The following is a 27,910-nucleotide window of genomic DNA, read 5'->3' on the forward strand; positions in this document are numbered from 1 at the left end:
CTATTTACTAACAAACCAATTTGTCTTAAGTTAAGGAAGGTAGTATAAGAGTGTTACGTGACACATAGCTGCAAAGTTATAATTAGACTTGATTTAATACCATATGTCATGAGATTACATGCATGGTGCATGGCATCTAAAGCATACTTGAATCGCAGGGGAGCGTAATTGATTAACCATTTGAGAGTGGGAATCAGATGATGAGGACGGTGCTCTTAATTCCATGTCAAATCAATATAGTCCCTTCCTACACATCAAGGGATTATTGAGAGAAATTACTACCATCTGTAATTGCTGATTTACAACACATCAGATCATTTCTGGCTCGGTGCATCAATGTGTTAATGTGTACAAGTGAGTCAAAAACATTTCACTAAGAGCGCTTTAATCACCTGCCTTAAAGTGGGACAATGTTTCAACATGGATACAGCTCCAACTAAGTGAGGGACATTTATAGGATCTTCTGGATCCTTAATATGAGAGATGCCCTTTCCTCAAGGTTGAGTACAGTCTAGTTGAAAAGATTCTACATGATGCAGGAGCCATTCAGAGTACTCCCTTTGCCTGAGATAATAACTTCATCATAATTAGCTTGTGGTGCTCGGGAGTGTTGAATTGTCGGTTGCAGTGGGATCTGGGCTGATTTATTGCTTGATTTAATTACGTATCAAAATTCAATTAGACATGCTTTCAACCAAATTCAAAGTGAGTTTTGTCAAGCTGTCCCTTGGAATCAGGCGCGGCTTGAAGGACATTCTTCATAATGCAGTGACATCTAACTTTATAATTATCGCTTACTAAAAATCACTCATGGGCTAAAAGATGAAGATAGATTTTTTTTTAAAATAAAAATTAAATAAATAAGGCTTTGCCAGTTTTACTTGTTTCACATCTCAACATCGACATCAAACAGCATCAAATAGTTAGAAATAGACCTTGATTCAGTGGTGATGTGAAGAGGGTTGCAGGTACTTTACCAAAAGAAGATACATGACAAAATGCTCTTTGAGGTTGACTCCGATTGAGGAAGTTTCTGGCTTTCTTTACCCACATCACTCACTGCCTGCTCACCCCCGTTCACTCCAGACTACACTAGGGAAAAAGGGGAACTGTTTTGAATAAGTGTCACACCAGCCTCCAAGAGCTACATTGATCTTTACTACTATGCAAATTCAGGATGTCATGGTGTCTATGCTAAGAAGCCAAGGAAGGGAAGGAATATTTCAGCCGGAGGTCTTTGACTGAAGTGTAGTCCTGTTGTAAATACACTCATTGACAATTTTACCAGTTACACCTTGGTATTACGGTGTGTGGCAATTTTTGACCCTCAGAACAACAACCTTTTTGCAAGGCATTGATTCAACAAGGTACAAGAAATGATCAATAGGTGTGATGTATACTGACTTGACAGTCTAGTTTTTGCAGTTTTTCAGTGGCTTGAATTCTGTGAACATTCCACTTTACCTCATACCAAAAGTGTTTTATTAGGCTGTGATCTGGGGACTGTGCAGACCATTGTTGTGAAGTAATTTCCTGGAACCTTCTTCAGACAACGACACGTTATCTTGCTAGAAAATACCCTCGACAAAAAACAGTACCCTGTCAATATGAAGGGTTGCACCTAGTCAGCGACAATCTTGGTTGTGTTTAGAGAAGCAACATAATCATAAGCACATCAAGTACTGGAAGATATGAAGCCCTTATTCTACTTTCATGCAAGCTCCTATTTGTTTCCTACAATGTCTATTAATTTCATTAAAGAGATGAACACCTTGCCCACCAATAGCAACAACACATACAATCACACCCGAGTTATGGTCAGCTTAGCTAATGCTTTAGCGAAGCATGCAAATTTTTTACTTTATGTGTATCCATATTGCATTAACAGTTACAATATACAACTAAAAAGCTTCTGTACTATTGTGCAACATCCCCATATCACAGTTCCCATCCACACTGCCAGCAATGCACTGTAATGCTTATACAACCCATGTAATCATAAGCCATTATGGCTGTCACTAAGGAAGTCAGGTGACGTAATATAGAGATCGCCACGGTCCACTTTGGGATACAAATGTGATGGGCGGAAGGCTCAAACAACTCAATTTCTATCCAGGAGACCGCTGTCAAGTTAACGTTGCGACACAAGGCAGACCTAGTGGATGTAAGCTTTCACTGTACGTGCAATGTGCATTTCTTTATTTTTGTTATGTACCAACGCCATCTATGCAATTTAAATAAAAATCTTTTCCTAAACCTAACCAAATAGTTGTACTGCCTCAACAGAAGGTTCTGCCATGTCCCGGGGAATAGTCTTTTTAAGTACCCTATTAAAAAGTTTGTTTTGCTTTTTGTTTATTTTCACAACCTAATCAAAACCAGCCTGAACTGCTTGTGTGTGTTACGTAAACTTTAAATTAAATATACACTGGACAAAGATTACTCCAGCATCCATTTGCTAAGAGAATAATCTGCTTTGGCTTAAAGAAATCTTTGATATTTATGGGGCCCAATTGTGCAAAGAAAACATTTCCCACTACAATTAAACCCAACAACGCCCTCTGATGTTGATACGAGATAGGAGAGATCCTCAGAGTTAAATTAGATTTTGAGAATCTGCATGTTCAAATTTAAGACAAGTTAAGGTTTCTCCACTCTTCATGTGGTGGGCGGAAGGCTCAAACAACTCAATTGAGTTTTAATGACCATGTGTCTACACTGAAACTTCTGCAAAATGTCACATTTATCCAGTACAAGGGTCCTCCATCTGTCACAGTATGCCGATTTTCAAACCACCTTATCACTGCAGCATTTCCTTTGCTAAATAGGGCACTTTGTATCAGAATCAGTAAAAAAAATAGAAAAGTGTACTCAGCAGAGTGCAGATCGGTGCCAGGTGTGTCCGCAATGGGTGCTGCTGAAATGTCTGATTGAATAAATACAAAACCCCCGGTCTAGACTGCAAGCGTATTAGTAGCGTTTTTCACTCGCACATCTAAAATAACAGATATGTTCTCATATTGGCTATGCAGCTGCCTACATGACTCTGTTTAGCTAAACTGCAGCTCACTGTGTAACGCTTCATATTTACTGTAACACTTCCTCTAACCAGAAACTGTCAGTCGTGCTGTGCTGTGAGCTCTGTTAGCCAAATACACTTTGGGACTCCCACACTCTGCTAACAGCTAACTAGCTCTCTTTCTACCAACGTAAGAAGCAGCGCTCCATTGTTGTCAGTGCTCGGTTTAGGTTATACATACCTACACACCAGTGGCGGGCCGTCAGGGCCAGCTAGGCCTTCTCTGCTGGCCTAAACAGAATCACAAAGTTATAGCTATTTGAAAATATATATATATTTTTTTAATTATAATGAAAAGTTATATATATATGTTATAATGAAATAGTTTTTTTCACAAATACACTACATGTATAATAATCTTTCCCTAATAGTTTATGTTCTGATTGAGCAGCTCCTTACTCCTGTCTGTGCTCCTGCTGCCTTGCTTTCTGTTTCTGTAGCCAGGTCGCTGGCCAGCTTGACACATGCTCCTTAAGGCTCTTTGACCAATCACATCTCACCTCTGTCTTTCTCTATGTCTCTTTTTCTTCTTTATGTCTTCTCTCTCTCCGCCGGTTAAACACGGTGACGCCTGCTAGCTGGTTCTATCCTACTCACTTTGTGCGAATGAGAACAAAAATACCCTGCACCACACACTCCGGTACTTTAGGTGGCGCTGCAGTAATGACAATTTTCACAGCCTGCCACTGCTACACACAGATGTATTATCGAATTGGGAAAATTAGCTGAGGAACAATTCGTAATCGGTTGCGGAAACAATAGTCCAAATTGAAGCAGTTGTTGTGGCCGCTACCGGCTGGTTAAGAGTAGTGTGGAGTCTGCAGTCACGAACGGGATTAAACAGTCATGACCACTCACAATACACGCAAGCGCACGCATGCAGAAATTAAAAGTTGGTGCATTATATGAAATTATAATAGATATACTGTAGATGTCGGTAACAAATGTGTGGCGTCTACAGGTTTAGCTGGACAGTAAGTGAACCTCACCACCTCGTCTGCAATTGCTGTCTGCTGCATAGTGAGTCAAAAAAGGCTTGACGCAGTGTCTGGAGGAGTAAGCCGCATTAATGGGGAGGTACGTGTAATAAAGTGGCCACTAAGTGTATTGTCAAAGACGAAACGTGGTGGAAAAGAGAATGGAAAGCCCCCTTGATGTGTCAAAACTTCAGTTTATCAAGATCTGCTCGTAACGTGAATTGTTCATCTGTTTGATCTCTCATTGAAACATCTGACAGCTTTCTTCATTGAGACTGGCAGAGGCATTGTACATAGATTGTAATGTGCAATGACATACTGTATCACAGGCTCATGTTTCAAGCAAAGCCAGAATGATTGTCACTCACTGACAAATATGAGGCACAATGATGATACTGATTAATGATGTTTTCAGAACATTCGGGGAAATGATCTCCTGAAGACTAGGAGTTGCTTCTGACTTTAATTTAAAAACACAGTTTATAGCCAAATGGTTAGCTATAATGGCTTTTAGCTAATTTCATCTTGGTTTCAAAATGTATTCACTGCCATTCTTCACATATCCACACAAGCATAAAGATTTCACAAAGAAGCTTGTTAAACATTAAATATTCTAACGGCGGTGAACAAGCGGTAATACTACTTTATTAATGTCTCTAAGAATAATTGCCTTCTCCCTGCTGAATTGTTGATGTGTCTCACTTCAAAAAGACTTATTAAAGAGCTATATGTAACTTGACCATTGCACTGAGATCAATTTTTATCGTAAGAGATTATATTTATCATTGGGATGAATAGAAACATCCTTATATGTGCATCTGGAACCTACTGTTCAACCATTTACTATGGGTGGAAAGTCAGAACAACACTGCTGTTATGTGTGCTGTATCTCAGTATAAATAATCTATGAAATCTCCAATTAGACGACTAGCCCTTACTCATGTACACTTTTCAAATAGCGGTCATAGCCTTTCTTACCATGATTAAATGAAGGGACACACTAAACCAACTACACAAGTTATATGTATGTGTGAACTTAATTATCTTTGTAGCCTAAATGATTTCTTCACTTAACAAGCTAACCCTAACTACTCGGCCATCGGGTAGCCACAGATTACTCAAGTTTAATTTACCTGAGAGACTACAAGCATGGTTAGACTAACTCTCATTGTTGCTCGTGGAAGTGCTCATGATTGGCATCGTGTGAGGGAGACTGAGAGTGCTTAGAGTGAGGTTAGTGAGAGCAGTGCCAGATGAGTTGATTGACACAGCTGTTGCTCGTTGTCTAATCATACTCTCCCTTTAAGTGCAGTTAGGTGCTGCCCATGCTGGTGTCATGGACTGTAAACATAGTTTTGCTGAACTGTGAATTTGGAAGCGACTGGCCCACGTGTGCCAGGAAACCACTTGTATATTAATGTTGAAAGTGTGTGTTATCAGTTGAAAGAATAAATATATCGTTGTTCGCAGCAGTCTGTCATGTCTGCGTTTTGGAGAACTCACAGTGGCAGCAGTCTTGCTACATTTAATTTTAGCAATAGCAACACTTTTTTTTTTACTTATTCCACCTCATGATTGCATTTTGAGTGTTGCACGATGCTGTTTATTGGAAGAAAAAAAACTCGGCAACTGCCTATACCGGTAAATTGTTGCTTAATAACAGCAACTTTGAATGCACCCATCACACAATAACTAGTTCCACTTGATAAAATATTTACAGTCAATATACTGAAAGAGACTTCATCTTCCACAGTCTCAGGTGAGACAAGTGTCAAGTTCATGAATAGTTTCTCAGGTAATCTAACTACAAAGTAAGACATCTCTGTATGATCTCAGATTTTTTTGGAAGAAAGGGTTTTCTGTCAGAAAGCCCTTGACGGCACACTTCTCACATGTGGGCTGTCCACAGTGGGCCTCTACTGCACTGCTCATTGACTGCAGTTCACGTTGCAGTTGTGAACTGGATGCTGAATATATTAACGTAACTACTAAACTTTGCTTCATTTCCTGGAGTAATGAGAGGTTCTTGAAAACTTTTGGTGGCCAAGTAATCGACACAGGCTCCTAACAGTCTTTGCACTAATTCATATGAATGTGAAAGCGAAGCAAGACGAGTATGTGGTGGCAGTGAATCCTTGTCTACACAAGCTCTGCAAATCTACATATTGTTGGCAGTTGTTGGAAGTTCCACATTTCTAAGCACACAGTAAAAAGGCCGTTAAACTGCATAATTTCCCCTTCTACGTTCGCTAATGGTGACTTATATGAACAGCATACATTTAATTGAATATTTCTCTGACAACTTCGTTCCAATATGTACTGTAACTGTCAACTCTTGCGCGAGAACACAGACAACCCTTCTTGCAAAGCCAGTGGCACAGACTTGGTAAAACATTGATAAAGCACGGAGACAAGGCTCACAGTCATATCCCCATTTGCTTCATGCATATCTTTCTCAAATGTTGATGTCAGTTTATCTGGCATTGCAGTCAGTTAAAAGTGTGCCACTGATATAATTCAAAAGCCACTGAGTACAGAGTTGTCTCTCTTCCTCAGCCTGCTTCACCCAATTGGGGTCCATTACCATCACCAAAACAAACGTTGCTTCACTGCCAGGGTAATTTTTTATCCTTTTTTACCACTGAGTCATGTTCATATTTTTTGGAGGGAGCAAATGTGTGCTCCAGGAGGCCAGTCCCATGTGCTTTTTTTCCCGAACCTCTTGCTGTTTCTCTGGCCACAACCAAGTGCATTAACATATGTTCTAACAGTGCACAGTGCTACTCTGCATTGGTAAATGCCTTATTAAAGCGAGACCCGCTCCGTGCTTTTCCACTGAATATCCATAAGTAGTAAAACACAGCCATATCTGCCCACTCAGAACAGTAGGGATGTGTCTCACATGACAGGGGGTCTCCTTAAAATTTAGTCAGAGGCCATCTTTGTCAAATTGATATTCCGCCCACTCACAGTAATGGCGGGTGGTAATAATGACAAATAAAGGCAATATAGCTACTGCATGGTACACACTGAGCGTAATAAGGTCATCTGCTGGTTATGTTTCTTTTTTGCTCTCGTATTTATGCCTTTTTAGCATGCAGAGTCACATTCTCTCAGTATGACTTACATCTCCAAAGACTACGCCAGTGTGAAATATGCAAAGGCAGAGGGTGAGAAAAATATCCTGAGCAATGCAGCATGTTCTTGCCTAGAGAGCTTGCACACTTGTAATCAGTTCCAAACGTCAATTTCCTCTTATTATTATGTTTTGTTTTTCTTGTTGTTGTTTTTTTTTTACTGTTTGTAGTAATACTAGGCCTTTCAGAGATCAGGAAATCTGTGTCGAGGAATAAAAGCATACAAATTGTATCCTTAACAATTGGGGCAAAATTGGGAGATGACGCTCACTATTATCTAAACACACTCATGGCAATGATGCACACAGTACTGTATAAAGCAACCAAAAAATAATGAGGTACATGGAGACAACTCTTGTAGTGTAGCAGAATATTTGTGACAAGACATCTAATGTTTGCAGTTAATTGAACTGATGCCTCGGAACACATTAGTTATTTAAAAAACATTAACAACCTTTTTAGTTAATACAACATAGATGTGATGACAATCAAGGAGAAACTTCACATATTAACTTGAATTAGAAATGCAGCTTCATTAACAACAAAAAGTGTTGCTACTCACGATTGTGAAATTGTGAACCCGACGACACACCCGCGCAATCTGCAAATGCAGCTTGCTGATGGTTATGTTGATTGCTACTAAAATATGGCTCTGGGTAGAATGTGTCTACAGATATCAACCGGACATTGAGGTAGTTTCAATTGGTATGCCTCTGGTCATTGGCTCTTTCTGAGTTTTTTCAAGATTTATTTTCCACTTCTAATTTGGGCAATCTTTGTTCTGTCTGCCAGAGACACCGTTGTGCTGTGTTGATCTGAAGACATATTCTAAAAGAATGTGTTTCAAACACTACAGAGAACTTGTCTGATTCGTGCACAAAGAACTGAGGGCTGGCATCCATGTCATCCCACCGCACTGCACTGATTTATAATGGTAGAGAGGGAAAAATAAGAGGCCAGGATACATCACTGAAACATGAAGGTATTGAATAATACTTTGCTCATGAATAAAATCATTAAAATAAGCTCTTTTATGACTTGGACCATAACTGTGAATCTTGAGCATTTTATGATTAATGCTTCATCTATAAATTAAAGGTTTTAGATTTTGAAGTGTTTTTTTTTTTAAATATTAAAATTATGTTTTTATTTTATTTATTTTTTTAAATTGTATTCCCATTTTGATGGGCCAGATCACCTGAGGACACAAGTTTTGTTTGCTTTAACTTTATCGCTTTCTTAAGACAATCTAGTTCGGGTTGCACCACTGTGCAAACTAATGAAGCCTCAGAGGCTTTGCTTAAGTCATTAAACATGGAAATCTAACTACACAGTTTTCTTCTAATGGCAAACAATTGCATCAAAACAACCTGGCCAAGAAAATCAATGTCAGTGAAAACTAATGTAGTTGCATTGTTCATGTTTTAGCCAGGAGGTTTTCACATATATATACATGTAACCTTCATAACCCTGTTACAGTACATCTATCAGGAAGCTAAAGTTCTTCTTTGTTCATTAATTACAATAATATATTTTCCTACTTGGTTAAAATGTGCAAATGTAAAGGCTATACATCACAAAACATGGAATAATATTCATGCAACTCTTTTCGTGTCGATGATGCAGCTGGACGAATGTTAAACTACAAAAGCACAATTTTTTAAATACAGCACAATTTGAAGTGATCCCCTATCCATCTAGGACATTTATACACATAAGGCTTGGTAAGATTCATCACCCTAGAACATGTCATCTTTAGAAATCGGCATAGTTTAGCCGAGCAAAAAAAAAAAAGTAGAACAGGCCCTGCTACACTGATCTAAAAAAAGTAACTGAATATTACAGGACGTTTATTCACAGAAAGGTAGCTGACACCGCATCAGCCCATGTAAGAAATAGGACCATCTGGATGTTGCATGCATTAAAACCCATAAGAAATTACACCTACAAAGTCTATGTATTAGTGTATTTTATTACTTGGAGTTTTACTGGTATAACTTACACTATATGCCAGAGTTTACGTGTAACATTCATCCTACTGCTCAACACTACACAAACAGTGGCAAATTGCTTTCCTCCCAAGCCTATGTAATGAGCGAACCAATCACGCATTAATGGCATAATCTAAGGAGGAGTGCCCCATGTTTGGAGACTTTCTCCGTACCAGACGCAGTTTGCGAGTGCAGACTTTTCTCTTGACATTGTGAAAATCTAATTATATTTGGATCATGGATTCCAACACATGCAACATATACAGTTTTGAGTTAAAGCTGTAAACCCTTCAACTATTCATTACTTGTATCACAGGGCATTATTGTTTCACATGAAGAGCACCGAAAAAACAAGTGGAGATGGATTTTTCCTCAGAAATAGTTTTTGGGGTGAATGTTTTACATCCTTTTCTTTTCATGAAACACATTGGAAGCTACCATTTACATTCATTAAATGTATATTACATATGCCATCATGATTTTAATTATGTTTTGTTGTATTATTATTATTGTTTGAGAAAGGGATTTTGCTCAAATTAACGTTTGTTTACTCGTATAACTAGTTTTAATTTTGTGTCATTTAAATGATTCAATTCAGACACCCATACAGATTATGTCTTCATCAGGTTATATTTTCAGAATTTGGTGCTCTTGATTTTACATTTCAACTATTTTTGTGTGTGTGTTTGAAATATAGAACGTCTGTACTTTTTCAACTATTTTGTCGCAGTAGGTCAAATGTGATGAAGCTGCACTTTGGTACATATTTTCAGCTTTTGTTCAGTCTATATGAACACCTCAATTAGGATCTCTGAGAGTCAAATTTAGCCTGCCTTAAAAATAGTCCAAATCATCATTACAGACCCTGGGACTTAGTATTATCCACCGGTCGGGCTAAGATGCTTAGCAATCTAGGGGAGCAGGCAGCTGGACAGCAGTCCTGGAGCACACAATGACTTCCCATTAATGGGTTGCAGAGCATTGGGAAAGCTCACCCTGAGCCGAGATTTCCATGTGGGTGTGACCTATGGCACAGGGGTACCTGACCCCAGCCATCTGCACTGATTTGACAAATTATTCTATATCAAAGGCCTCTGCACTGATTTGGGTGGTAATTGATTGGAAGTGAGGCCCTCAAATCCCTGATTGGTTTAGCTGGATGTTGGGGAGAGAGTAGAGTGAGAAAGACAGCGTACAGTGCAGGAGATCTGGGAATTATAAAGAGATTTGCCTCATTTGCACTCACAAAATGTTGTGTGATATGTAATTTCTACACAGATATGCGAGGCATATACATTTTTTTCTGACAGAACCACCCATGACATCTCTGTTTCAGTTTCTTGTTCTAATGCAACCATCAGGATATCCAATTTGTTTGTGTGTGTCCATGAAGATGGGATTTCACCATTCAAAAAGAGGAATCTGAAAATGGAATATTATTGATTTGTTCCACATGAAGGTGTGGTCTGATGCAGATATATGAGCACAACAAGCTGGCTGAGAGGGAGGCACAGATTATATATTCCTTCATCAATTTCCCCCTGCATTTTTGACACTATTAACCCTCGTTGTGGAAATTGTTTGACAAGATATATAATATCAAGCATGCTTGATCATTGTTAGTGAGAATTACCTCTACCTCATAAATCAGAAGAGCACACACATACATCACACACACACATTAATGAATGATATATATATATATATATATATATATATATATATATATATATATATATATATATTCTGCTTTAAATTAGGCATACATCCGAAGGTTTGAATATCTCATTAAAAAGTAGTTAAACATGTTTTTTAATGATAATTATGATTAAGAGAATTTTCAGTCAAATTATGTGAATCCATGGTATCTATATGGTGTTCCACGTGTGGCTTTAAAATCTGCTTTTAAATAGAAATCTTGTACAATTTATCAACTGTGACCACTCCTTTAAGTTAGTCATGTATACAGTACAGCATGCTGGATGCTTTGTAGATAAGCCAGGAGACTGCAGAGCCCTGTTAATGCCACTGTGACAGCGATGCTACATAAATATGGGCCTACCGTCTTTGTTACATGGCAGGCGGGCTGCGCCGCATACCTTTTGCCATTTGACACAGACATGTGGTGCTTGCTAGTGACAGATTCTGCACAGTACTGGTCCCAGAGGTCACAAATGACCTTTGGATTGTCTTTTTTTTTAGTCACAAAGAATTATTTGTTTGACGATGGCTACCAATGCAACCCCCGGCACTCTGATGGAGCCGTGGGCTGCCGCCGCTTGTCTTTTGAGATCACGTTTGCCTCGTATGAATTGTGCGTGTGTGTGTGTGTGTGTGAGAGACGGGTTGAGTGAGTGAATGTGTGTGTCTGTGTGCTTGCAGGACATGTGTGTGGACATACGTATTCAGGAAGATGTCTCACCAGCCACCCATAGTCAGCTTGATGCCTTGAACTAAGCTTAATTGCTGCATGACTAGCCTCTTGTTTGGATGCCAGAGGGATTTTATTTTATTATACAGAATGAATCATCATTAAGATGTGCTTCTTCAGTGGCCTTTCCTTGGCTTTAAAATGCTGCTGCCCACAGGATCTTTTCAGCATTTTATCTGTGGCAATCAGCGTGTTTGCGTTTGCACCCTAATCAGACCTCAAAGGATAAAGTGTGCTTCAAGAAGCTGTGTGTCTGTCTCGCATGTTTGCCACTCAACTTTTACATTGTTGGTGACATTTCACAGGAGCGGTTCTCATCTTTTGCTCTCAGTAAAACTGTGAAATAGCTTGGAGCTGAACGGCTTTAGTTTTCCTAGCAATTTCAGAGCTGGCAGGAACAGGGTGCAGTGCAGGCCCCACACTGTCAGAGGTGCTTGATCCCCACCCCCATCCTGGCCCTCTCCATCTGTCACCCCACTAGAATGCACGGTTCACGTCGCCACATAACATCTACTTACCTATGCATGCATGCACTTTCTTACATACGTAACACTATTACAATACTATCAGCCAGAACGGTGTCCTCCAATATCATACCAACTAAATATTTCATATATTACCTTTTGACGAACACAGAAATAACAATTGTCTGATTTCAGAGGTTTCTGTTTACCATCTGCGCGACAAATTGTACAGGAATGTGTGTGCATGTGCACATCCGTCTTCAAGATGCTTTGCTATCCTGTTGTGCTGTAATGAGAAAGGGTTATTCACGCTGTAGATTCAGAAGAAAACCTTGTGAAAAACTGACACAATTTTCTACTGCCTGAAGCCTAATGTCAGAAATATGATCTTACCCTCACCTCTTACCCTGACTGCCGTACTGTAATGATGCTCTGAGGTGCGCCCACTCATCAATTATTCACAGAATGCAAGATTTTCACTCTTTATCTTCTCGCCAGCTCTGAGACCATTTAAGAAAAATAGAGGAGGAAATAAAGGAAAAAAGAGAGCGAGAGAGAAAGCAGCAAGCCGCTTGGTGGATGAAAAAGATCGCTTTCTGTGGACAGACAATGCTCTTGATGTGAGTTATAATTGTAGTTTAACAACGTGTGGACCTCTGGGATTTCCAGTATGCAATGTATGGCCTTTAGACTTGGATCGCTATGGAAACCAAAGGCCCTGAAAGACCTGCAGTGCCCACCCACTCGGACAGCCGTTAATCATCTTCGCTCAGATCCTGGCACTGCAGAATTTGGCCAATGTGTCAAGAAGCAATTATATATACTTAGTGCTCGGGCACCCGATCTCCTCCCTCCCCTGTCTTTCCTCGCTCTCACACTCTTAATATAATCACAGAGTAGTCGGTTTAAAAGCCCTCTGTTCATTCCACTATCTATCTGGGGGATGCACACAATGCAGATGAAGAGAAGTGTAAAAAGACAGAGGATATTCTATTCTGAGAGCCATTATAATCAGAATATTCTTTTCATATAAATCATATCCAGCCATTTACTCGTTTTAGCAGCCTCCAGAGCTGACTGACATACTAAATTAGCCCAGCTGGCCCATTGCATTCACTGCACATATTGGGTTGGTGCGGATCATGGAGACTAATGTGAGCTGACTAGAGGGAGATTATGTTCCGCTGCTAACAGCTAAAAAGTGAATAACACGATCCGCAAACCCACGGTGTTCCCCCATTACATCAGTCCTGATCAGCTGTGTGAAAATGGAAGTGGCGAGAAAGCGAGGGAGAGAGCGAGACGGAAATGTTGCGGCCAGAAATAACGGGACAAACGCAGACATACTGGAATGAAAGAGAAAGCAGGACTCCTGTGGTAAACGTCACCTACACTAGACTGTGTCCGACTGAAGCAAACTAAATATGAAAAGTACAGGTGATATGTGAAGGACATGCAGTGCTGACAGACTTCCAAACATAAGTCGATTGCCTTCTATGTGATTTACCAATGACAGACATGGGGAGGCGTATCATGTTTTATTATTATTTACTGTACGACTACCATCTAAAGCTTTCAATGCCAGCAAAGTCATTTTCAACAGCTAGCTGTGCATTAGCGATGTAGAGGAGTGTTGGGCTTTGAACAGTTGATGACAGGCTGTCAGACAGCTCCCATCTATTGGGCTCCTTTTACCAAGGTCCACTCTAGCACCAAGCCACTCTGCACCATACCAGTCATTCATCCAGAAAAGGACACAGGCATTTTTGACACATTTGGTGCTAAGTGAACTGAAATCGTGTGAATTTCACTACATAGCACATTATCACATTTGCAAGAGCCATGCACCAGGAGCAGGAACTGGAGGGGAAAGTTACTTCAATGTGTGGAAATGACTTGAGACCATCAGAGGGAAGTGATGACTTTGACTGTGCATGTACAGGACTAATTATCATTGAATAAATCTGTCATTCTCGCCTCTTGTCAAATAAATGTAATATAATAATGAAATGCAGAGACAAAAACAGCAGGGACAGATTAAAATATGCTTGTTATTTAGGTGTAGAAATAGTCGTTTTAGAATACTTTTAAAGCCAATTAATGTGCACATCCTTTGGCAAATTGATTTGTGAAAGTGTGTTGCATAGAACATAAAATACGTGAAAACATGAGAATAGTTTTGACATGCTATGAAGCTAATTTACTAATGTTAGATGTGAATAAGCACACAAACTAAAGCTAATAAGATAAATAAATGCTTAAAGCAGTTGTTGCTTTGCATAATATTGTTGGTCCCTTGTCTGAAAGCCAACCGGAGCTTACCTTATGTGGACAAATGGGGGGCGGTGAGTTGAAAGACTTCTCTGGTGTCTGGCTCAGGTTCTACAAGAAAAACACATTATCAGGGACATGTTTCTGTGGAGGGCATCTCCCAGCAAATCTTCAGTGACAGAAGTTGCAGCTTATTTCCCAGTCCTACCATTAGCATTTTTGCAATATATGTTAGAGGGGTTAAGCGACTCGCAATCTTTGCAGCCCACTAATCCAAAAGCACAGCTTTTGTTGACAGTTGTATTTTAAATCTTTATCTTGACAATATCATCTTATCGTCCACCATGCGAGTGGGTATAGTGATGCATTTTGTTTTGTTTTCCAGTTTTCTCTTCCTTCTGTCCCGCCACAAAGATTTTAAATCCTTCTTTGTGAGAAGATTTCACTGAACATATGTTCAGACTTTTGTATACACGCCTGAGCTCTTTTTTTTAAGGTTAAATGATTATCACATTGTTAATACACCAATACATCACTCACATACAAGAAAACACCATTAAAAAGCTGACGCAAGGTAAGTCAACAAGCCAACAACAGATGGCCCCGCTGCTTGTGATTATGCAAAGATTCAAAGTATTTGCATACTCACAATGCCGTCATAAAAAAAGAAAAAGCAAGAAGCCATCTTGAGTTGACCTCAGTGAGAAATGAAAAGAAAGATGAGCTCTGCAAACCCAGCAGGGATGTGGATGAGCTCTGCAAACCTTTTTGGGAATCTACCAAGGGCCTGCCTCCCGGGGAGGCCCTGTTGATTTCCAAGCAGGTGCTTTCAGTTATGCCCTCATATCCAATTATGTGCCTGTGGTATGTCTGATGCTCCCTGACACTATTAATGGCTGCCTTATGGTATCACCAGGACAGATGACACACTCAACTCTCCAGACTCTTAACATCTATATTTTATTGTAACATAGAAGGAGAACACCTCTGTGGCCGAGGCATCTCAGAGAGAGGGAAAAAAGAAACAGCCAGGCTTTCACTGCAGCATAAACACTGCATCATTAAATATAAATGAATAAATGGGCCTTGCTGGGATGATGGAATTAGTAGACAACATTTTCCCTACAGATTGAATAGTCTACATGACCATGATATCTTAATTGATGTGACAAATAAACATGACTTATTTTCTTTGGGGATGAGAGCAATAAATGGAATTTGCGTTTGAGTGCATGTGTGAGGATGGCGTGATTTACAGTGAGGAAAACAGAATGACCTTGATTCCAGGCAGTCTCCAACATTGTGACTTCTATCTTTTATATTGCATATTCAAATGGAGATTAATAAAAAATCTGAAGACATTCTAACGACCTGACCCCCACCGTTTGCAATATGCAGATGATTCTGTACCAGCATTGACAATCGATGGTAACAATATAACCATAAACTCATTTATTCTGGAATGGTCTGACGTGCTACTGAAAAAAGAAAAAAGTCTAAGTATTTTATGTAATCATTGTCAGAGATCAGAAGAGAACATTGCTTAATTCACTAAGCAGCAAATGTTGGAATATATTTTATGCCCGTATATTAGAAGCAAAAAAATAGGGTTTCTATTTCATCTTCGTCAACGACTTCGATTTGAAGGCACACATGATGTAAAAAAGCAATACTTACAAATACAAATATAATGTGTTGCTGCTTGGATTCAGTGCTTTGGTTCATATAACAAAAGGCGCCTGTTCAAGCAAGATGCCAACCACAGATAATAGATCTAAATCCTATTCCCTTTCTTGGACATAAACACAATCACATAGCAAGATCTCCCCAGGCTATAATCAGTGTTGTTTTATTTTTTACTGATTCCCCCCATTACAATCTCATTTTATTCTTTGAGCAGAGCAAAACATCACTTTTCATTTAGGCCATGTTCCTTTGTCACACAGCTCCAGTGTAAAAAGTAATTTTTAGTCGTTAATTTTTTAATCAATACGGAAAGCACGCAGCTTTGTGGGCAATAAGTCACAGTCCCTGTTTTCTTACAGCAAACCCAAATGCAATGATGCTCATGTTAGCAGGTGATAAATCAAGAATAGAAATGGAATGGAAGGGAAAAACATTTTTCAACTCACCTTTGGTCTGGAACATTTTGCATCTGATAGGCAAACATTATTGACAAGGCTTGCAACTGAGGGCCTTGGATTACACCATATATTGATGTTTTAGTCTTTTCAGAGCACTTGAGGTGGTTATTGTAATTTGACGAGGCCCAGAGAGCACAAGGCTATGATACACAACAACATTTATTTTTTGAGGAAACGGAAAGATAACTGAAACATGATGTTTCTTTGTCTGATTTCTTCGATACACGCTGATTTAGCAAGGATCCAATTCGTTTTGTTTTTTCTTTAGCGTTATTCTGAGCCTACAACTAAACTACAAATTAACAAAGTTTTAATTATGTGCTTTTTTAACATGTAGGTATAACATACAGTATGTAGGTAAACCCTTCGGTATAATAGAACTGTCCAACTCAAGCTTTTTCAAAAGAAATAAGCAACCAAACCTTGCATAACTTCCTTTCTGTTTCTATGTGCCAGATGTAGTACATAGTAGTCTGGTCACATTCAACAAGCCAACTTCCCTTACAAGTCCCACTGAAAAAAACAAGAGCACTATTCAGTACTGAGTGGACAGGGACTTGTGGCACATTTGTGTTTCTAGCTCCATCAGCTCAGCCTCCATTCTCCACACACACAAGGAGGCTTTATTCTGTCCTCTTCCCCGGCTACATCAAAAGTGCCAAGCTACATTTAGTAAACTGCGTTTCCAGCAGCTAGTTACTGCTTTTCTTACTCTGTGCCGCCCTGACATTGTCCTCCCAGCCCCACACCCCAATAAAATATAGTACTCTCACTAGGATTAAAGGAGCAATATAGTTCAAGGATTATCAAATGCCTTTGATCATGTGACTGCCATGTTTTTGATCTGCAGCACACAGCACCAAATATATTCTCTTTTTCTTGCCTTCTGTCTCTGTCCCTCTCCATGGATTTCCCTTTGCATGATGGTTCTACAGTGCGAGAAAACCTCTTGACAAGCAGTGAAAAAAGAGAGCGTAACATGCGTAAAAACACAAGTGCTATGCAAGATAAAGCTGTCTTGTGTTGAAGTTTGATTAGCACTTTGATAATGTGCAAGGAGAATAAGATGCATGTATATGTTAGCCAAGAATGGATTTTATATAGTCCTTTCATAGCCAACTGAGTCCATTTTGAATGTACTGTTTTCCCCATTTTATGCAATGACACACATGTTTTGAATATAAAAGAGAGCAACTATAGATTGTTTGTCTTTGAAACAGGAAGTAAGGTTTCAGATGCCTCAACCCCCCACCGCACCCTCAACTGCACCCTGCTGCTATTCATTAGCAATTCCTGAGCCTTGGGCTATTTTGCAGTGTTTCTATCTCTGCATTATTATTTTCTGGCAGACTTGGACATGCAATCAAAGGGGCACGCAATATGTGCAACACTTGTATTCAAAGAAATGCCTTCTCCATGATGCCCAGACTAAAACCTTATAACTGCAAGCCAGAGGATTACGTGGCTCAAATTTAGTCAACATACCTCAAAAACGTTCTTTATCCTCATTGTGCGATCACCCCCTATTAATGTCATTGCCAAGACAAAAACAGGACATATCAAAACAATTATTTTGATGTGGCTTCAAGCAACACAACATTTCAATGTGAATGGCACTCGAACCTTGAATCATTATAAGGCGTGGTTTCAGGCAAAAAAAAGCCCATCAAAAAATGATTGAATATCATTTTAATGGGTAAAAACCTACAAGGCTTTCATACTGACTACCTGCCATGTTATTAGATAGAGCATGTCAGTCAAGCTGAGGCACACAGTAAAAACATACAGACAGGCTAACTAGACATAAGCATGCTGCCTTCCATCTCCGTCCCTGCTTGGCATGTGTATCTAGTCTTCAGTGTGAGCTTAGTGCACTACTGTGCATATGCATACAGAATGATGAAGGTTCAGAAACTAGTGCCTGAAGGAAGCTGCACATATAGCACACACTCTTTGAAATTGTGCCAGGGTGAGCCTCATTTGCAAAGCAATTTGACAACAAAAGTAAAATACTCTACAACTTCAAACCAAATTCTGGAGATGCCAACTGGTGCGGCTCTGCAGTTTGCTCGGAGAGGGAATTCAAGGGGGTTACATCCGGTGTCTTGTGTGTGTGCTTCTGACATGGCTTATTTGCAGACCGAGCATTGCACCAGTGCAATGTCATGATTGCTTTGGCAAGGAAGAAGGCCCTAATTTACATGAGAGAGAGTCCTAGAAGCACCCAGGAGCTTGCCTTTGACCAAGGTGCCAACAAGCCTGCAGAAAAACAATGTAATTACAACTGACAAAGCGGGTGTGTTTAAAACTAACTCACTCTAAACACAACAGGAACACATTCTTGTAAAGCATTCATTCCAATAGACAGAATGTGGTATAATACAATATGTTGTATGTTGGTGGGATCGCATTCATTAGTATATACACTAAAATCAAAGTTCAGCTTTCAAGGGCATTTTGGATTCATTCTTTCATGCACGAATGCATTTTAATGCAGAATATCCAGTACATGTTATTCTCCTCAAGTAGACTAGGATCCAATACATCTCCAACATTAAGCTGTCAGTCCCTATCTACTCGATCACCAGTGGAGATTTAGTGTTTTTTAAATAGTCTTTGGTGCCATGGATTGTTTTGACAAGTGCAATATTGCTGTGGATTAACTAGAACAGGATTTCATACCATGTGGGTTTATGATAATCTAAATGTGTCGGGAAAGCTTAATATTGTTTTTACTGCCTTTACAACTTCTATGACATTTCATTATAACATTGAGTTTTCAGAAACCTGATACCTAGAGAAAAAGCACAGGCTGATAAGGTTTTAAATTAGGCAATATAATTGTTGTGTACCACAATACATGCATAGCATATTTAAATGGCTCAACAAAGATTTGTGTACTTGCCTGAGCATATGATAGCTTTTAAAAATCAGGTCACACAGTTTCTTTTCTTTTTAGATTCAAGCTTTCATATTTCAACTTGATGCTGTCAGCTACAGTGCATGGCCTTAAGGTGAGAGAGAGGGCGACTTTATTTTTTAAAGATATATATATTTGACCTCCAACAAAAGCCACAAGTCTCTGCTGTGTATGCGCTTGTACTGAAGATTAAGCTCTACCTCAATACTAAACAAAAAACAACATTTATTAAACAGGGTAATGGTTTCCAAGAATGTTTTATAAGACGAGTTCCTGCTGAACTGTAAAAGAAAGCATTATTTGCTGCCAGATCATGATGGGAAAAAAACATTAAGAAATGATCAAGTAACACATAATTAATCAATGCAAATCCTATCTGCATGATATACAAATATAAAACAAAAATACTTGTTGCTCATTATTTTACTGAATTATCTTGAGGTGAGTTTCCTGGTTCATAAGGAATAGGTCTCGCCAGATTGAAATGGACTAAATAACATGTGTGTTTCGATATTTGTGAATATTTCGCCACCGTCTATTAAAAAAATATGACATAACAGACAAACACTACTGAATCGCCATCGCTCAGCGAGTTTTGAGAGGATACAAATTGAGGCCACGAGAAGAGAGACTACGTGCTGAAAAGCTCTCTAATCCAGTAATATTTTGGGTGACTTTCTAAAGATAAATACTCTGGCATTGTCTTGATGAGAAAGCCTTGCCTCATTTAAGTGTCTTTGGGATCTGGATCAATCCACATGGCGGGAGTCAGACTTGTACTTGACCATATAATGTGGCATGCTTGTCACAACCCGGAATGCATTTCTCTCTTCAAAGTATATTTCTTGGCCTGCTCTCGTCACTCACTCCCTCTAACCAATTTGTCATTCTAAGCCTAGCCTCTCTGCTGCCAGCGCCTAGATGATAGCAGTGGGCCTCTCTGATCCAGGCAGTGGCTAGGGAGCAGGCCAAGTGTTACGCGAGCCACCCTGGGACACCAAGCAGGCGCTTCTGCCGGCTGATGCACGCCTCCGCGGCCGAGAGAAACTGGCTTTGCAGATGCTTTCAATTCGACACAGAGTGGAGCTCATCTACTTTGTGGGGACATTTGCTTTGTGTTTGTGCACTGCATTTGTGCTTGTGTGTATTTTGTGCGCAAGTGTGCATGAACGTGCACATGTGTGTGTGTCGGAAAGATTAAGAGGGGTCTGCGTGTACGTACGCATGGGTGTTTGTGCATGACTGAATATATGTGTGTGCATGCATAAGAGTGTGTGAAGTCGCTTTTTTATATAAAGACACAATTATCCTGAAATGAGGCTGAGCTTTTTGCTTTTTTGGGTTCTCAATTATAGTATTCGCTAAGTACTGATGACCTCCTACTTTTCTGCAGAGGTCCTTTGGAAGTCAATCTTGACACCATGTTCCTCTATTGGCAGACCTTCCTCTCAAGAGCAAAAGGCTACACAACACTGTCGTTCATCACTTCATTATTCCTGTTTTTTTTACAACCGTTAATGCCCTCATTCAAATGCTTGGAGGCCGCTTTGCTGTTAAGCTTATCAGCAACAGTCAACCAATTTACTACCGCTGTTCTCTCTCTAGTCGGGTGAGCAGTGCATTAAGTGTGTTCAAAATTACATTAGCTGTGCATTGTTATTGACTGCTTCTCAGGGTCAGGCAAAACTTTATTTTGATAAATGAAAATAAATGCCATCTCAAGTGAAATTACCAACAGTGTGCTTTATGCAGTCGCAAATCCACGCTACTGAGGTATTTAGCATTAGCTTCCAAAAAAAGGCATGCAGAGGCATGCCCTTTTGAGGAAAGTAATGGTAAATATCTTACTAGCGTTTGATTGAGATGATACAAAACAGCGCATTTGAGGAACAAAAGTATGTAACACTATTTGCAAGTCCATTTGGCAAACGTATGCTAAGCATTTTCTGTTTGTCAAAGCCCGGAGAAGCCGCTCTGTTTTGATGAGCAGTCTACTCTCCTCTCTGCAGAGGTGCTTGATGTCGACCTTTCTGAACCCCTGTGTGTTTTTTTTGGTTGAAATAGTGTTTAGGGTTAAATTATGCATGGTGAATGCATTTTCACAGAAGAAGACATACTCATCTGGAGTGCGTAGACTGCTACCCACCATTCCGACCCCAAAAGTCGTCAGTCACACAAAAAGACCCCCTTCCACGCTTCTGCATGACAATGAGACTTGAAGTAGTTTGTGGAATGCTTCGGCCGAGCTTGCTCATTAGACTTTGATACCCATCTCACAAAGTAACACCAGTATTTGATTGGAAATGAATCTGGAAGGCTCCAATCAGTTTCCCTTGTATGGGCACAGTTAACATGTGTATGACTGCTCCTTGAGCACTGATGGCAGAGACATGGGCGATTAAGGCCAGAGCCTCAATCAAACCAGCTGTGAGCCATTCCCCCCATGGCACTGCTTGTGCCAGGCATGTGTTCCACACTAGTAGCAGGCAGCTTGCCTCGACCAAACCCCAAGTCTGGGGAGTCACGGCCACACATGAACCAGGACATCGGGCAGATCGGGGTTTAAGCAAGACAAACATTTTTTCAGAGACAGAGCAGCTATGCAAGCAGAAATAATCTCATTGGTTGCGTGAAACCTCAGCGGAGGGTTTTTCTGTCCAAGCAGCCAGCTGCTGAAGACCGGTGCAAAAGGCACACAGGGTAAGACAGTAGGTAGCTAATATTATGAATCACAGCACTCTTCATGAGTAAAACAATGCGGTTGGGACTAGGTCATAATAATGTATCGTCATTCAATGAAAACATATCGCGAGATATTCATAATCAAGAAATCAGATTTTTGTTTTGCACTAAAGCACTTAATTAAACGAGAAAATAATCTCTAGTTTTCCTTTGTCAAGTATTGAATCACACAAGAGTAAACCCTGTCATTTCATGGTGTTTAAGAAAACATGCTACATTGTCGTTAGCGAGAAATAATGATTATAAACTTTCTAAACATCAAATCTAACTACTAATCAAATAAATCAAAAGAAAAATGAACTTCATACATCATTACATTTTGTTCCAACAAGAAAAACATGACATGAGCTTGTGTATCTTAAATTCACCACTTAATCCTCCTTTTTGGTGAAGGGGTAATTGCTGCAGTGGGAGAAGCTATGAGACTCACTTTATATTTATGTTCCACAAAGAAATGTCACCTTTTATTCATTCCACAGCCAAAGATAGAAATCTCACAAATGATAGTTCACACCAGCCATTTGAATTGAGGAATTACCAACCAAGTATTACCCAACTAAGAGCAAACCTCACATTCCCAGTAATTCCATAAATAGCAGTTTACATACAAATATGTATAGGATTAAATTGTGGCTTCTATATTTTATAAGCACAACAAAACATGTTTTATAAAGTAATGTTTTAGGTCTTACTGCATAATGTCTGAATTCTTGAGAAGTGAACTGCAGTTATTAAGAATGAAATACTGTCGTAAAGACGTGGTCAATAACTAACATGTGTTGCACGGAAATCAATCAGTAGCCAGTAGCCCTTCTTATGCCCCGTCAAGTCCCACATGTGCTTCTAACATATTAACTGGAGCGATGACTACGAATGTAATTGCAAATCTATTTCTTTTTCTGTTTCGGCCGGACATACATGAATTATGCAAATCTACGGTGTTACAAATTTAAAAAGAGATTGGTTTTGAAAAGGTGTCCTCATTCTGCAGTTCAGATCTCGGCGGCCCCTTACTAAAAAATTATTGTCTGGCTTCCGCCCCGTCCCCCTCAACACAAACCGTTTTCTCTGAATGACATGTCGAACCGTCTGCTGGCTCTCAAAAGGAGAGAAATACAAGGCCTGCTAAACACCTATTAGAGCTATCGATGGCAGAGGCAGAGGTTATGGCCATAGAATGAGCGGATATTTGTGTCTCTCACTCCGCATTACCAGCATCTTTGGAAAAAGCTTTATAGATTTGGACAGAGGCAAAGGGAGGCTTTATCAGCAGCAACACAGAGAAACACATTAAGGGATCAGAACCCCAAAGGTCAATTGTGGCTGTGGGCAGTGCTTTGTTATGGTGTCCTCTCTGTTTAGAGTGCCCTGAAGCCAAGAGACTCATGTGAACAGTAGAAATGATACCAATTGTGTGGACATTTTTCAAGTTTTAAGTCCTCAATTTAATGCTGCACACTCAATATTGAGTGTTAACATACATATTTATATTTTCTGCGTGCCAGTGAGTGGCATCCTGTGTCCTGTACAAATACAAAGATAAAAGGGGCTGTCATAAATTTGGATGATAGTGGAAACAAAATGTCAATAAGCTTTTTGTCACCCAGATAGCAACTTCCTGAACGTATTCATCTTTTAACTCGTATGTGACAGAAGTAGCAAATTTGAGCTTAAACACAGTTTTGTAAATGCAATATCTTTTTTAGAAAACTGTCACTGGAACGGTAGCTGAACTCTGCTGCAAACATCAGTCTTTTTTTAAACTCAATTATGTGACATGCTGTTATTAAAAGAGCACATTGCTCTTCTTTGGAGGATGAAAAACATCTCCTTTTCAGGATTTAATGTGTATATATATATATATATATATATATATATATATATATATATATATATATATATATATATATATTCATGATCTGAACAAAAGACGTGACACAGGGTTACGATTTATGTATTTTGCAGTGCAACACTCACTGGTTAAGACAAATCCTTAATCCCTTTTAAGATAATAAAAACAACAACAACAATAATAATAATAATAACAGTAATAATAGTAGTAGTGTAATCCTTATTCCCAGATGCAGAATTTCCCGAAAAGAATTTGTTGGGCCTGCAGAGGTTCTATTCAAGAAGAAGAGCAATGGGGTAGTGATTTGAAATACACAGCAATTAAAATAAGACACATGCTCCAATCCAACCCACCATGCTAATCCTTTCTGATAAAGACGTAGCTATTGTAGAGCACAAACTCTCATTGTACCGTATCTATTGTGTATCAGGTTATACTATTGCACTCTCACTCCATTCCCAAGTGAATTTCTTCCGAAAATGAAAACCTATTCTCAGATGCCAAACTGTGTGACGTTGGTCTGACTAGCTGCCATCGTAGAAGCACAAGATTTTTTGTTTTAAAATACCAAGTGTACAACACGTTGGGGGGGTTAAAAAAAAGACAGAAAATATGGCTGCAACAGCTGCCGCAGTGCTACTGTAGAATAAATGCAGCACAGATGAAAGATGATGAGTGCCTTTTTACTCCTGGACTTCACAAGAGTCTGAGAACACACACATGCGCAGGCGTTCACACAGAGAAACACATCCACAAATGCAAAACGCGGATAAACATACGACTGAAGACGAGCGCTTTATGTTTTTCCTTTCTAATGCAAAAGACAACCAAAGCTGGAAACAGATGGAATCATTTCTAACCCTGGAAATTGTTCATGACCACAGTTAATGATGGTGAATAATCCTAATGAATGCTACACTATGTTTGTGATTGCCATATTGCTATCTGCATACAGGCTCGTGGAAACTGTTAATTGTTATGCTAATCTTCCGAAAAGAGATAAATATACACAAACAAAAGCACACGTATGAGACACGTCAAGATCATCATTAAACTATATATATATTCTATTTTCTGTATATATATATATAAATTATTTAAATGCATTTCTCTTCATTATGGTTCATTTCTGTTTTCCAATTCTTTGTGTCTTTTATTCTCCTCTTTTTTTCCCTTCTTTTTGAAAGGCAGTCTCTCTAAATCCAATACAGTTTCTCTCAGTGTGAGGCAGCTTCAAAGCGCTGCTCTGTGGTCAGGCCCGTCGATCCTCTCACCCACCTCCTGGTTGTTTAAGAGAGCAAAAGCACAGCGGTGCAGTTTCTTAAACACGCAGATCCAACCCAGCACCAACAGAGGGACCGCTGTTTGGCAAAGGAGTCTCTCTCTCTCTCTCTCTCTCTCTCTCTCTCTCTCTCCCCCCCCCCCCTCCCACCGTTATCTTTCCTCACCTTGGACTCTGACTCTCCCCCTTCTCATTACCCTTCCTCCTCCATAGACCTCATTATACCCACAGTCTCTCTCTCTCTCTCTCTCTCTCTCTCTCTCTCTCTCTCTCTCTCTCTCTCTCTCTCTCTCTCTCACACTCATTCCATCTGTCAGTAACCTCCCCCTCTCCATTCCGTGACCATCATTTACCTTTTTCTCAACCCCGGCTACTTCAGATGTCCTCACTTTTCAGCCGGCACTCCATCCCAGTGTCCCGTGCCTCCCCTCTATCTTTGCTGCAGCTCAATCCCTATCACCGCCTCTCGCCTCACTCTCGATGTAAAGTGATTGATGCCAAGCCTGGGCTGCGGGCCATCCCTCCTACCACACACGCAGGGACATCACACTGAACCCAGAGGGGATGCCGTTACCTCAGAAAAGGAGCTGAAGTGGAGCGTGGCTGTGGGAGGTTTGCCGAACAAGCCGTACCCACCCATGTCGGCTGGGAGCCGGTCTTCGGGGTGCCTTTGGTGGGGAGCACAAATCGGTACACTGGAGTGCTCATTAGGGCTCTGTAGGGACTGTCCTGCGGGCCAGCCACTGAGTTGCTCTTGAGCTCATTACACCAGGCAGCCATGAAGCTCGAGGCAACCGGAGGCAACGGGACTCATTGCAGAGACACGAAAGGGGAGGGCTGCCCAGATTACCCTTAATCAGAGGCACCTGTAGACAGTCAGCGCCTCCCTCCTCGTTGCCTTCCGTTAAGCCCCCACCCCTCCCAACACGCACGCTCACTCTTTCTTGCTGCTGTAATTATTGCAATTGCTTCACTTGACTGTCATTCCTGAGCACGAAGTTGCACAGCTTGCCTTCTAATGAGAAACCCAGCTATGATCCGTAGGTGTTATTTATTTATTTAATTATTTATTCAACACAGCATGTATAATGTCAATTATTTAAATTAGTGTGATTTTAGCGCGCCATGCTCTGCAAAGTTCTCCCTGCTGCGCGTTATCGGCATTCGACCCACATCACTCACCATCCGCCACACAGAGGTGGATGGTGAGTTAATTAAGTTTTAATGCGGCATGTGCACCAAACTGAAGGGATATGATTCAAATCAGCCATTATTGAAATATGACGCGACACAGAGAGTTCAATTACAAGAACATTTCACCTCTGCAGTATCTAGTCAAATGGAAAGGTAAATGGTTTAGTCAGTGCCCAAAACAATACATACAGTGTTTATAAGCAAACGTGAATGGATTACAAACGCCTGGTTCAATATCATTCAGATGCAATCCCAGTTTAGCTGTTATAAATGAGTTGTATTGGAGCCCAGGTACTCAGATTTCCGTGGTTTAAACTGACAGAGGACCAACTACTTCAAATTACATCATTTCAGTTTTTAGGTCAGCGGGAACTGTGGAAATCACATTTGGGAAGCGATAATCTCATTCACCCAGTACATCACTTTTCCTCCACCTGTAATCTGATGTGAAACTTGCCAGCGCTGAGCGCAACACAAACTCCAACCTGCCTATTTGCATAATAAGAAGCGTGACTGTCAGTTGTTTGGGCAAATGTCTATTTCTAAGGATGACAGAACAAACAAGGGCTGACTTTGATGTGAGTTAGAGGGTGCTAGCTAAAGTCTGTTTTAAGTGCTAAGGAGATGTACAGTAGGGATTAATAAAAACAAGAACGATGTGATGTGCATGACTGAACCACTTTTGTTATTCTCTCTCCTTCCTTGCACACCTCCCTTTAGGTCCTGAGACGTTCTTTGAAACCAACTGTCAAGCTGTTGTCTGTGCAAGCAGCATACAAAGAGTTCATCCAAAACCTGCACTTTACTTTTTGAAACGCTTGAATGAATGTGTGGTTTGGCTTTTCTTATCACAATTTGTGATACGTTTGAGACAAAACTAACCAACGTTTATCACTGTTTTCTTATTACTAGCAGCTTAATCTGAACCACGGTGCTCAGTGAGATTAGCTATATGCTTATTACTGCTATTCATACAACATTTATGCCATAATCACACAACAGGGGAAATGAAAACTCAGTATTAGAATATTTTTTTTTTTCCTCTGGCAAATTAAATGATTTCATGTCACTTAATGGGTATTAGGAATTATAAAACCAAAAAAGGATAAACACTTAAACTCTTTAGCAGCTAAAACGCCCCACCCACATCCCTCTATCATGTCACCCAACAGATTCTGCCTCAATTAAATTCATACGCCCACTTTTGTATTAGTTTGCTGAATCTATCATTTCAATGTTTATGCATATGTTTAGCCTCTGCTAGTATTGTATTGTGGTTATATAATCTACCATGCATTATAAGCCTAAACAATACCAATACATGGTAAAAATAAAAAAAAGTTTCTTTGGTTAAATAGTCACAAGAACCAACTATTTGAAACCGTTTAAAGAAACAGTTTATAATCACATAAATATCTAAAGAGTG

General features: G+C 39.9%; 1 protein-coding gene across 2 annotated transcripts in view; it reads right to left on the minus strand.

The window, feature by feature from the left end:
• Positions 1-27,910, minus strand: part of pcdh11 (protocadherin 11) — a 121,764-nt gene that overhangs the window by 55,306 nt on the left and 38,548 nt on the right. For both annotated transcript variants that reach the window (XM_068588398.1, XM_068588390.1), the window contains exon 4: positions 14,402-14,461. In XM_068588398.1, the coding sequence (XP_068444499.1) occupies positions 14,402-14,461 (60 nt within the window). The remainder of the gene's footprint in view (positions 1-14,401; positions 14,462-27,910) is intronic.

The sequence above is a fragment of the Clinocottus analis genome, unplaced genomic scaffold, assembly GCF_023055335.1.
Source record: "Clinocottus analis isolate CAN_PGR_092001 unplaced genomic scaffold, fCliAna1.0.p SCAF_10, whole genome shotgun sequence".
Taxonomy (NCBI): Eukaryota; Metazoa; Chordata; class Actinopteri; order Perciformes; family Cottidae; genus Clinocottus; species Clinocottus analis.